General features: G+C 46.8%; 1 protein-coding gene and 1 pseudogene across 2 annotated transcripts in view; one reads left to right on the forward strand and one right to left on the reverse strand.

The window, feature by feature from the left end:
- GPT2 (glutamic pyruvate transaminase (alanine aminotransferase) 2) overlaps positions 1–11,144 on the reverse strand; it is a 49,720-nt gene that overhangs the window by 23,668 nt on the left and 14,908 nt on the right. Inside the window, exons 2-3 of the mRNA XM_006887818.1 lie at positions 2,958–3,047; positions 927–1,035 (exon numbers count right to left, since the gene is read on the reverse strand). Of these exons, the coding sequence (XP_006887880.1) occupies positions 927–1,035; positions 2,958–3,047 (199 nt within the window). The remainder of the gene's footprint in view (positions 1–926; positions 1,036–2,957; positions 3,048–11,144) is intronic.
- Positions 8,511–8,802, forward strand: LOC102872288 (annotated as a pseudogene). The gene has a single exon (XR_438894.1). The product of XR_438894.1 is annotated as a high mobility group protein HMG-I/HMG-Y-like (transcript).

Raw genomic sequence — 11,144 nt, forward strand, 5'->3', positions numbered from 1 at the left:
GGGTAAGGGTCCTTCACAGGGTAATGGGAACCCAGTAAAGTAGAAAAGTAACCCCATATTTGGGCTGGGGGAAACCCTGAAAAGGGATCGTAAATGCTGGGGGAGGGGGGTACTGGGTTTCTTCTCTAGAGCCCTGTGTGTTCCCAGCTTAATGTGTTCCATGTGTTGCTGACTGAAAGGTCTATGGTTCAAATCCACCAGCTGCTCCTCAGGGGGAAAATGTCTCTTCCGTTAAAGATTTATAGTTTCGGAAACCCAGTGGGCAGTCGTTATGGGTCCAATTTGACCTGACGGCAATGTTCTGTTAAGGGGATGGTGCAATCTGAGGACAGGGAAGGGTCACGGCTGAATCATACATGAACATACCTCATGTCACTGTACACGTGAAAGTTTCCAAAATGTCAAACTTGTGAAAATGGGTTTACCACAATTAAAAGAAACTGATCTAGAGAAAAGGAAAATTCTTCACTTTTTATCCCTAATGAAATGATAAATACATTCTAAATTCAAAACAGGGGGAAAATCTGAGGACTCAGATGCTTCCCTTCCCCCACAATTGGCCCCCTAAGCGAGACCTGGTGGTGTGCTGGGGCACCAGGGGGGACCCTCAACACAGAGGCCCCTTTGCTTTCCCTTGTGGTCAAGCGGCTGTGCTGACGGAAAGCTCCTCTGTTGAAGCTGGCTCCCAGCCCTAAAACCCAAATCCAGCGAAACACAGTCCCTTGTGCCTGGAGCTCCCCCAACCATGAAAAGCTGCTTTCACACCGTCCGCTGGGCGAGCCAGAGGCAGCCGAGGCCTGGCCTCCAGGAACTCGGCTCTGTGCACGCTGCACGTGGCTGGCCCCCACACGACACACGCATGCCGATCACCCCCCAGGAAACACTGGTGTTCACGTCCCTGTGGATCAGGCAAGTCTGAGCCTCACCCAGGCTGTTCCCGCCACAAGCCTGCAGGATCCTCCGCGCGCGTTTCTTAGCGTCTTCTGGGAAGCTGGGGCTGTCCAGCAGGTTAGGGTAGGTGCAGAGGGCCATAACCTGGGAGAACAGAGGCACGGGCTGGTTCCAGCACTCCATCCCCAGAGTGGATGAAGGGGTGCAGTGGTCACTGGGCAGGGCGTAGCGGGGAAGATGGTAACTCTGGGGGTCAGCAAACCTCCCTCTGAGTGCTCAGGACAGGGACCAGAGGAATAGGGGCTGGGAGGAAGATGTCATGGTCTCTACAGCCCTCAGGTAGGCACCGGGAGGGCACAGCCACTACGATGCCTTGGCCTGGGCCTCATCATAGCCCCGGCCTTTCATTGAGGGCTGCAGCTCATACATCCAGGGGCCAGGGTTGTGGGGACAGGAGACCCCAACCCAAAAAAGCAGGACTGTCCAGATCCCTCCTTATAACCTGAGCTCTGCACCCTCCCTTCTCCTGGACTTCACCTCATCACCCTATTCCTTGTCGGAACTGTAAGCTGGGCCCACTTCCTCATCTCTGTTCACAGAAAACCACCTTTACTCCACAAATCAAGAAGATTAAGCAAGAAACATGTGCAAAGGTGTTGTCAACTCAGCTTGGGGACAAGTCCACACCAGCACAGCAGAAGGACTGGCCCACGAACACCAAGGAAGCCAGGTCTCTGGGTTCTGAGCCCAGCCAGACAGCTTCTGGTGGGTCCCCAGGCTGGTCTACCCAGCAGGTAGGAGTGCCGTGAAGACTAGAGGAGGTGTGAGAACACCTGGCAGGAAGAGGTGTGCTGTGGGCACTGAAGCTGGATCTGGAAAAAGGCCGGCCAGGAGGTACCAAGATGGCTGCACCTGTTTGTACCCTGAGACCGATGGTGCCTGTGACCTGCTTTCATGAAGTCCTCGGACTTCTCTCCTTCACAGCTCTGCTGGTCTGATCCATTTCCCCACCCAGGCCCCAGCTTGAGGACTTGATTTATCATGGCAGCTGGGACCTTCCTGGGGTCAACAGGAGGGGTCATGGGAATTGGGGAGGGAAGCAGAGTGGACAGCCCTCAGACTGGTGCCAGTCTTGCTTCCAGCCTCACAGCCTACGCAAACTCCCACATAGGCACTGGTGGCAGAGGCTCTCCTCAGTCTGGGGGAGACCCCCAAACCACGCAGCAATATGGGGTTGTGTCTCCTTGTGACAGGCCCCTAGAGTAGGTACATGAGCAGGGACAAAAGAGCCAGGGTGCTGTCCTTGCCTGCCATCCCAGTGAGTCATACCCACAGAGACTGCATTTCCTTTCAAAACCAGCTTCAGGAAGAGGTTTTGGCACGACCTGGTCTCAGGTCTCTGTCAGGCTGCCTGATGGCCTTCACCAACCCTGGTTATCTGTCACTCTCCTATGGCTAGTACCCGAACTAAGACAATGAAACTCACCTCCCTCTAGGGCTTGGGCCTCATGAGGAAAAAGCCAGAAGTGTAGCAGTTAGCAGACACACCACTGACTCAGTTCCCAGCTGGCCCCAAGCACGGGCACTGGGGAGACTCACGCATGCATACATGAGCCCTTCAGCAGGTCTGCCTCATCCCTATTGTGCAGTCACTGGGCGTACACTCCGACCTGGGCCAGCATGACTCAGGAATCTGCCATCTTGGCCACCACACCCAGCCCTCAATCCAATGGGCATTACGATTCCCCTGGGCTACTTGCTAACCCCAGAGCCAATTAGCTCCTAACCTAGCCAAGAATCCTGAATCGTGGAGGAGGACAGCCTGAGAACCTTTTATACTATATCAACCCCAAAACAGGTTCAGAGATTTCAGACAACCGTGCAATTGAAGGGGTGGTGTGGAGGTTGCCACCTCAACAGTGAGACCGCATGGGATTCTCATGCTTGCTACATCCAGAGAACTAGACGGACAGGGCAGAGGCGAGAGGTGCGGACTGGCCCACAAGCCCTCCCAGCCTCTGGGTCCCTGCCCTCCCCGCAGCCTCTGCTCCCGAGAGCCAGCTCACCTGTCGGAGGAAGGTGATTGGCTGCTGGCCCATGGCCTGGGCGTCCCCAATGTTGGCGCGGATGACCTCTGTGAACGGTTTCTTGATACCCTGAGCAGAGAGAAAAGCAACAGGTGGTTACTTAAAGACACTCAGACCTTGGATTGCAGAGACCAGACAGGGTTCCCTTGGGGTGTTTATTAATAAGCCCCACTATTTTAAGCCCTGACCAGGTGTCCGGCACCTGTCACATGTTCTTGACATGTTTGGTCCCATATAATCTTCACAACTGCCTTAAGAGGGAAAAATGCCATTAATCCCATTTTACAGACTAGGAAAATTAAGAAATGTGTTCAAGGTCACATAGTGGAGGAAAAAACCTGGGGAACGACAGACTTCCAAAGTTCATCGTTCTGAATCACTATGTCTCACTACCGCCTACTTTCCAGAAAGTCTGTGAGAGCCTTCCTGGGTTGTCAGCGCGTCCTGAGGCAGCTGCAAATCACAGCCAGACTGTCCTCTGTGGTTAGGTCACATCATGTTGGTGCGGACTCATAGCATGTGCTAGCTCCCAATCTCTGCTGTGCTTAAAGTCACTGTGACAAAATGTCTCCCAGAGAGGCTGCCTCTCCTTTGCTAACCCTGTAACCTTAACAGGTATAATGTCCTAAGGAGCAATGGTAACACAGTCCTTAGCATGTTGCCCTGATCTCCAAGTATGACGTCCTTTTCCAGGGAGAGGCCCTTTCTGATAACATGACCAAAGTGTGTGAGATGAAATCTCCACTTTCTTATTAAGGAGCACTCTGACCGCACTTCTCTTCAGACAGATTTGCTTATTCTTTTTGGTGCATTAGAATTGACTCCAATTCACAGAGACCCTGCGAACAACAGCTCTGAACCATGCCCTGTCTAGCACCACCCTCATGGTCTCTGTCAAGCCCCAGCCCACTATGGTAGTCACGCTGTCAATCCATCGAGTTGGGGGCTTCTTCTCTTTCGCCAACTCCCCACCACTCCCAGAATGACGTCTCTAAGGACTGGATCCTGCTGAACATCCACCCAAGGAAAGTTCTCGAGATTCAGATTCACCATGCTTGTCCCTTATGGGCATCCTGGTTGTACCTCCTTCAAGAGAGATCCATGAGCTAGTCAATACTCTCTGACAGCACCACAATTCAAAGACATCAATTCTTCTGCGGCTTCTTTAATCACTATCCAACTGTAGGAAGCAACTGGAAAGATAATGGCTTAGGGTGAGGCACACCTTAGTCTTTAAATGGACATCTCTGACTGCTCTTTGGTACTTTTGAACAGTCCTTGACAACAGATTTCCCCAATGCAACACGTCTTTTGATTCTATAACTGATGCTACCAAGTGTACCGACTGTGGTTCCATGTAAAATGAAATTGTTGACAACTTCAATCTCTTCTCCAACCATTACAGTGCTGCCTGTTGGTCCAGTGGTAAAGATTTTTGCCTTCTTCATGTTGAGATGTAACTCATACCGAAATCTGTACTCTTTGATCGTCTGCAGTAAGTGCTTGGAATCTTAACTTTTTTTAAGCAAAGTTTTGTCATCTGCATACTGTAGGTTATTGATGACTTTCCCTCCAGTCCTGATCCCACATTCTTCTTTATATAGTCCAATTCAACTTTTCAAATTATTCGCCCAGTATTCAGATTGAATAGGTATGGAGAAAGGATACAATCTTGATGTATAACTTTTCTGATTTTAAATCATGCTGTATTCTTTTGTTCTATTGGGACAGCTACTTTTTAATCTAGGTTTCCCATGAGCACAATAAAGTTTGTGGGTTCCCCATTATTCTCAATGTTATCCATAATATAATCTGTTATGACCAACACAGTCAAATGCCTTTGTATAGACACAAATAAACATCTTTCTGGTAATTTCTGTGTTTAGCCAAGCTCCATATAATATCAATAATGACATCCTTCTTGCCACAGCCTCTTCTGAATCCAGCTTGAATTTCTGGCAGTTCCTTGTCGTTGTACTGCTCCAGTCATTTTAAAAATAATCTTTAGTAATATTTTACTTGCAAGTGACATTAAAGACATTAATTCGATAATTTCCACAGCCTGTTTGATCACCCTTCTTGGGAATGGGAACACATAGGGATCTCTTCCAGTCACTTGGCCAGGCAGCTGTCTTCCATATTTTTTGGTAAAGACAAGGTGAGCATGTCCAGGATTACACCTGTTTCCTGAAGTACTTTAATTAGCATTCCATCAATCTCTGGGTGTGTGTGTGTGTGTGTGTGTGTGTGTGTGTGTCCTGTCTTACTTTACCATTGTCTTCAGTGCAGCTTGGGCTTCTTCCTTAAGTATTACTGGCTCTTGATTACTTGCTATTTCCTAAAACATTTCAGGGTTGACCAATTTTTCTTGGTACAGTGACTCTGTGTATTCCTTCCATCTTCTTTTGATGCTTCTTGCATCATTCAAGATTTTAGATGAAATCAGACTGATTATACTCATGGAAAGAAATATTGGAGAAACGCAATACCAACAGTCAAAACTAGACCAGGAACTGACTGTGGAACAGATCATCAACTACTAATATGCAAATTCAAATTGAAGTTGAATAAAATGAAAACAAAACCATGAGAATAAAAATACGACCTTGAGTGTATTCCACCTGAATTTAAAAACAATCTTAAGAATATATCTGACATAGGGAACAATAATGACCAAAGACTTGAGAGCTGTGGTATGGTATCAAGGATATCAGCCATGAAAAAAGCAAGAAGTTATTATAAAGACAGGGAAGAAAAGACCAAAATGGGTGTCAGAAAAAGACTCTAAAACTTCGACTGGAATGAAAAAAAAGCCACAGCAAGGGGAAGGAATGCTAATACAAAAGAACAGAACAAATAGTGCAACAATGAATGAATGGAAACCCAAAATCTCTGTAAATGTTCATTAAAATTAATAAAATTTAATAAAACAAAAGAACAGAACATTAGAAAGAGAAGTTTAAGAAGATAAAGCAAAATATCACCATGAAATGTACAAGGAGCAAGACACCAAAAAGGAAGAAATGCACGTTGTTATTTCTCAAGCTGAAAGAACTGAAGAACAACTTGAAGCCTTGAGTTGCAACAGTGAAGGATTCCACAGTACATGGTGTAGTCAATATTCTTTGCCAAACCACAATTTGAAGACATTAGTTCTTCAGCCTTCTTTACTCACAGACCATGTTTTTACAAACATATGAAGAAATGGAAAACACTATGGCTTCGGTCAGGCACATGTCTTTAAAGTTGACATCTCTGCTTTTTTAGAACTTTTTGTCTTTAGGTCTTTGGCCACATATTTGCTGGTTGCAATAAGTCATTTCACTTGTTGACTTCTTTTTCCAGTGTTGGTTGTTGTTCCAGGTAAAATAAAATCCTTGACAACATCAATTGTTTCTTTATCTATTATAAAATTGCTGAGTGGTCCAGCTTATGAGGGTGTTGTTCTGTTTTTTTATGTTGAGACATAATCCATACTGATGGCTATAGTCTTTGACTTTCATCAGAAAATTATTCAAATCCTTTTCACTGTAAGCAAATACAGTTGTTTCATCTGCATATCGCAGGCGGTTGATGACTCTTCCTCCAGTCCTGATGCTACATTCTTTAGAATAGTATGCTTTATTGAATTACTTGGTCAACATACAGCTTGAATAAGTACTACGGAAACACAACCATGATGCCTACTTTCCCTGATTTTCAATCATGTACTACCCCCTTATTCTGTTCAAAAGACTGTTTTTTGATCCATATACAAGTTTCACATGATCACAATGAAATGTTCTGTAATTCCCATTCTTCACAAAGTTATCCATAATTTATTATGACCCACACAGTTGAATGCTTTGCCAAGTCAATAAAACACAAACTTTTCTGTTATTTCTTGCTTTTTAGCCAAGATCCATCAGCAGAGATATCCCTTGTACCATGGCCTCTTCTGAATCCACCTTGAATTTCTGATCGTTCCCGGTTGAATTATCTTCATTTTTAATTACCTTCAGAGAGATTTCACGTCTGCATGTTATTAATGATCTTATTAAGACTTTTTCTTTAGTGTTTTCTGCTTGAGAAATAGAGAGCATGGCTTTCTCCAAATATTTAGACAATTCATTAAAATGCTTCGCTCTGTTGTCTCGCACTGCCCTCGGAAATTGTTTCTTTAGGTCTCCTACTTCATCGTTTCTTCCTTTTACTTTAGATTCTCTATGTTCTAGAGCAAGTTTCAGAGTCTCCTCTGATATTCATTTTGGTCTTCTTTTTTCTCATCATTTTATTACCTTTTACTTTCCTCATGTATGGGGGGTATTTCTGGTCATTCTACAACTTGCCTGTCTTTAGAATTTAATGCATCAAAACTTGAAATGATCTCAAATATCTGTTATAAACATAAATGCAAAAATCACCAACACACTACTCGCCAGTAGAATCCAACATCATATTTGGGAAAAAACAAAACAAAACAAACAACAACCCACCACAAACTCCTATCATTCATCATGATCAAGTGGGATTTAGTACCAGGTATATATATTGTTGTTGTTGTTGTTGTTGTTAAGTGTCGTCAAGTTGTAGGCGACTCATAGCGACCCTATGAATGAAAGTCCTCAACACTTGTGACTTCCATCCTTTCTCTAGGTTCATAGGGTTTCCAGAGGCAAGCTATTTCGGAAGTGGATGTTACTCCTGCTTCTAAGCTTGTTTTAATTAGGGAGCTCCACCAAACGCCGTCCACCATGGGTAACCATTCTCGCATTTGACTCCTCAGTGTCACAGTGTTCAGCTTCAAAGTAACCATGAGTTACCTCTGTACAGCAAGTGGACATACCAGGGTTACACGACCTAGAAGAATGTTTCACCAGAAACAATTAAGAATAGGCCTGAGGGCCACAGAGTAGAGTCATATGTACATACAGGATGGTTAAATATTAAAAAGCAATCAGTGTGAACCACTTCATCAATAAAACAAAGGAAACAAAACACATGATCATCTGAATCGATACAGAAAAGGCATTTAACAGAATTCAACACCTTTTCCTGAACTCTAGTGGCCTAGTTAGAAAGGAGTTTTGCTGCGACCCCAAAGGCACGTAGTTCAAATCTATTAGCTGCTCTTGGGGAAAAAAGTGGGTTATCTCCTCTCATGTGATTTACAGCTTCCTAAAACCTGGTGGAGGGTCAGCGATAAATTGGTTGTGGCTCGCCCGCCCCGCGTAGTGACATGGCTGGCCCGGGTGGGCCCGTCCCCCCCTGCCCCTGGGTCGCTCTTTTTAAGCTCCCCTGAGCCGGGGCTGCGCTCCTCTAATTGGGACTCCAAGCCGGGGCTATTTCTGGCTCTGGCACAGCTCCAAGAAGGCATCCGCATTTGCTACCAGCGTCAGCGGAGCCAGGCGGGTCCTCAGCCTGGAGGGTCCGGCAGGCCGGTCCTCAGTGCACAGCACCGTCGCTCCCGGCAGCCCAGAGCGCGCACCACAGGCCGGCGGCCGAGCTCGCGCATCCCAGCCATCTCTCCATCAGCTCCATTGAGAAAGGAAGATGAGCGAATCAAGCTCAAAGTCCAGCCAGCCTTTGGCTTCCAAACAGGAAAAGGATGGCACTGAGAAGAGAGGTCGGGGTAGGCCACGCAAACAACCTCCGAAGGAGCCCAGCGAAGTGCCAACACCTAAGAGACCTCGGGGCCGACCAAAGGCAAGCAAAGACAAGGGTGCTGCCAAGACCCGGAAAACCACCACAGCTCCAGGGAGGAAACCAAGAGGCAGACCCAAAAAAACTGGAGAAGGAGGAAGAAGAAGGCATCTCGCAGGAGTCCTCCAAGGAGGAGCAGTGACAGACGCACCATGCAGCCTGCTCCCACCCAAGGAGCCGTTTCCTTCCGAGGCTGGACAGCTTTGCTCCGCTCCCACACCCCCATTACTGCCCCCAGGCCCACGCATCGCCAACCCCTCCCAGGCACCACCACCTCCTACGCCTCACACCACACACTACACAGCACACCAGCGCTGTAGGGCCCCCCACAGCTGAGTGGGGAGCAGTTTTCCCTCAGTTCAGTGTCCAGTGATTCCTTCTGAGCGAGCACACACCACCCCTTCCCTCCTGGACAAGGCTAATGCCCACTTAGCCGCACCTGCATCTGCTGTGCCCTCATCCTCTCTGATGGGGACATTGCTGTCTGGGTCCCTCTGCTCTTCCCTCTGGCTCCCTTTAATGAGGCCTGGATGGACTCCCCTGGCCTTAAAGGGGCCCAAGCACCCCATATTCTGACATGTCCCCCACTGAACTTTACTGGTAGCAGCAGGTGTGACCAATGAAGGGGGACTTTGGCCTGAGTGTGTCCCAACCTGTCACCAGATGGGTCTCACACCTTCCTCATTTATTAGGTTGGACAGTGACCCTCCATTGGGACTCATGAGGGCAGGGATTTGAGCCTTTTCCTCCTTCTGGTGGGGGGTCCTAAGCCACCATTTATATAGTGGGCTCAAGGAGGCGCAGGATTCCCTGGGGCAGCTACTTTAAGGTGGTCTGGGACCACCACACACACACTATCTACTACCACTCTAGGTTTATTTCTCCATTCTTCAAATGGGGCACTAACACACAGGAGCTAGCCTTATCCACTCCCACCCTTCCTGCTCCTCCCCAACCCCCAAGGTTCTGGTTCCATCTTTTCCTCTGTTCACAAACTACCTCTGGACAGTTGTGTTGGGTTGTTTAATTTGTTTGTTTGTTCAATGTTTCATTCTTAGACATCCATCATCACTGCTGCTGCTACCAGTGCCAAATGTCCATCCTCATTGCCTCCCCCTGTACCACACTCCTCCCCAAGATGCTCATCAAGGGGAAGGGGCTGGGGCACAACATGCTGGGTTACCATTACCCCAGACCCAGGGAAGGTGGGGCCCTGCCCCTAGGATGCTGCAGCAGAGTGAGGTGGGGTGGCACGTGTTGATCGGTCAGGATGTAGGTACACCCTCTCCCCTGGTTCTGTTGGGGAGGGGGTAGCCATTATTTGTCCCAGCCTGGGGCTCCCCTCTGGTTTCCTATTTGCAGTTACTTGAATAAAAAATATCCTTTTCTGGAAAAAAAAACTGGTTGTGGCTCAATGGCACATCGTAACAACCACCTACGGTATAAACAGACTATCAAATAGAACTGAAATCACACAAACAGCAGAGGAGTAAGTAAACTAGGACTTCCTAAAACTTAAATTCTTAAGAACATCTGAAGACTTCTCTAAAGTGAAGCCACAGACTGAGAAAAAGTATTTGGCAATGACACATCTGACAAGGGACTCATCTCTAAAACTTACAGAAAACTCCAAGATCTTAACAACAAGAACACGACCTGATTACAGACTGGGCTGAGGACATGAAAAGACAATTCACCAAAAGACATTCAGATGAAGAAATGCCATGGTTCTGTGCCACTGAGTCAGACCAGTTCATGGCTGACTCTCAGTGGGTTTGCAGAGCTAGTGCACCACATAGGATGAAACAGTTCATCTTTTTTCCTCAGAGCAGCTGATGGATTTGAACCGTGTCCCTTTATGTTGGCAGCGTGGTTCCCCACCACTAGGCCACCAGAGCTCCTATATTAGCTACTGTTGTGTACCATCAAGTTGGAATGGACTCATAGCTGACCCTCTGAGTTTTCAGAGACATTAAATTGCAAAGGAGGAGATACAAATCAAAACAACAAGCTATTATCTCAACCCAGCAATGACAGTAAAGGTCAACAAACCAGTAAACAATCAATGCTGGCAAGGATGTGGAGAGATTAGAACTCTTTTTTCTTTTTTTTTTTTAGATTAGAACTCTTATACGCTTCTAATGGGAATATAAAATGGTACAATGGATACGGAAAGCAATCTGGTGCTTCCTTGGAAAGCAGGGAACAGAAATATCATTTTATCTAGCAATCTCATTAGTTATATTGTTGTTATATGTCGTTAAGTTGGAACCAACACATAGCTGTTCCTCTAAGTGGGTTTTCAGAGGCTGTAAATCAAACGGGAGATTGGTCATCCTTCTCTCTGGGAGCATCTGCTGGATTCTAACCTCCTGCCTTTGGGTTGGCAGCACAACTCCTTACCACGAGGCCACTAGAGCTTCCTTCTTGTTGTTTGATGCTGTTGAGTCAAGTACAACTCAGAGCGACCCTATGAACAATGGA

The sequence above is a fragment of the Elephantulus edwardii genome, unplaced genomic scaffold (assembly GCF_000299155.1).
Source record: "Elephantulus edwardii isolate Elephantulus edwardi_28Jun2011 unplaced genomic scaffold, EleEdw1.0 scaffold00062, whole genome shotgun sequence".
Taxonomy (NCBI): domain Eukaryota; kingdom Metazoa; phylum Chordata; class Mammalia; order Macroscelidea; family Macroscelididae; genus Elephantulus; species Elephantulus edwardii.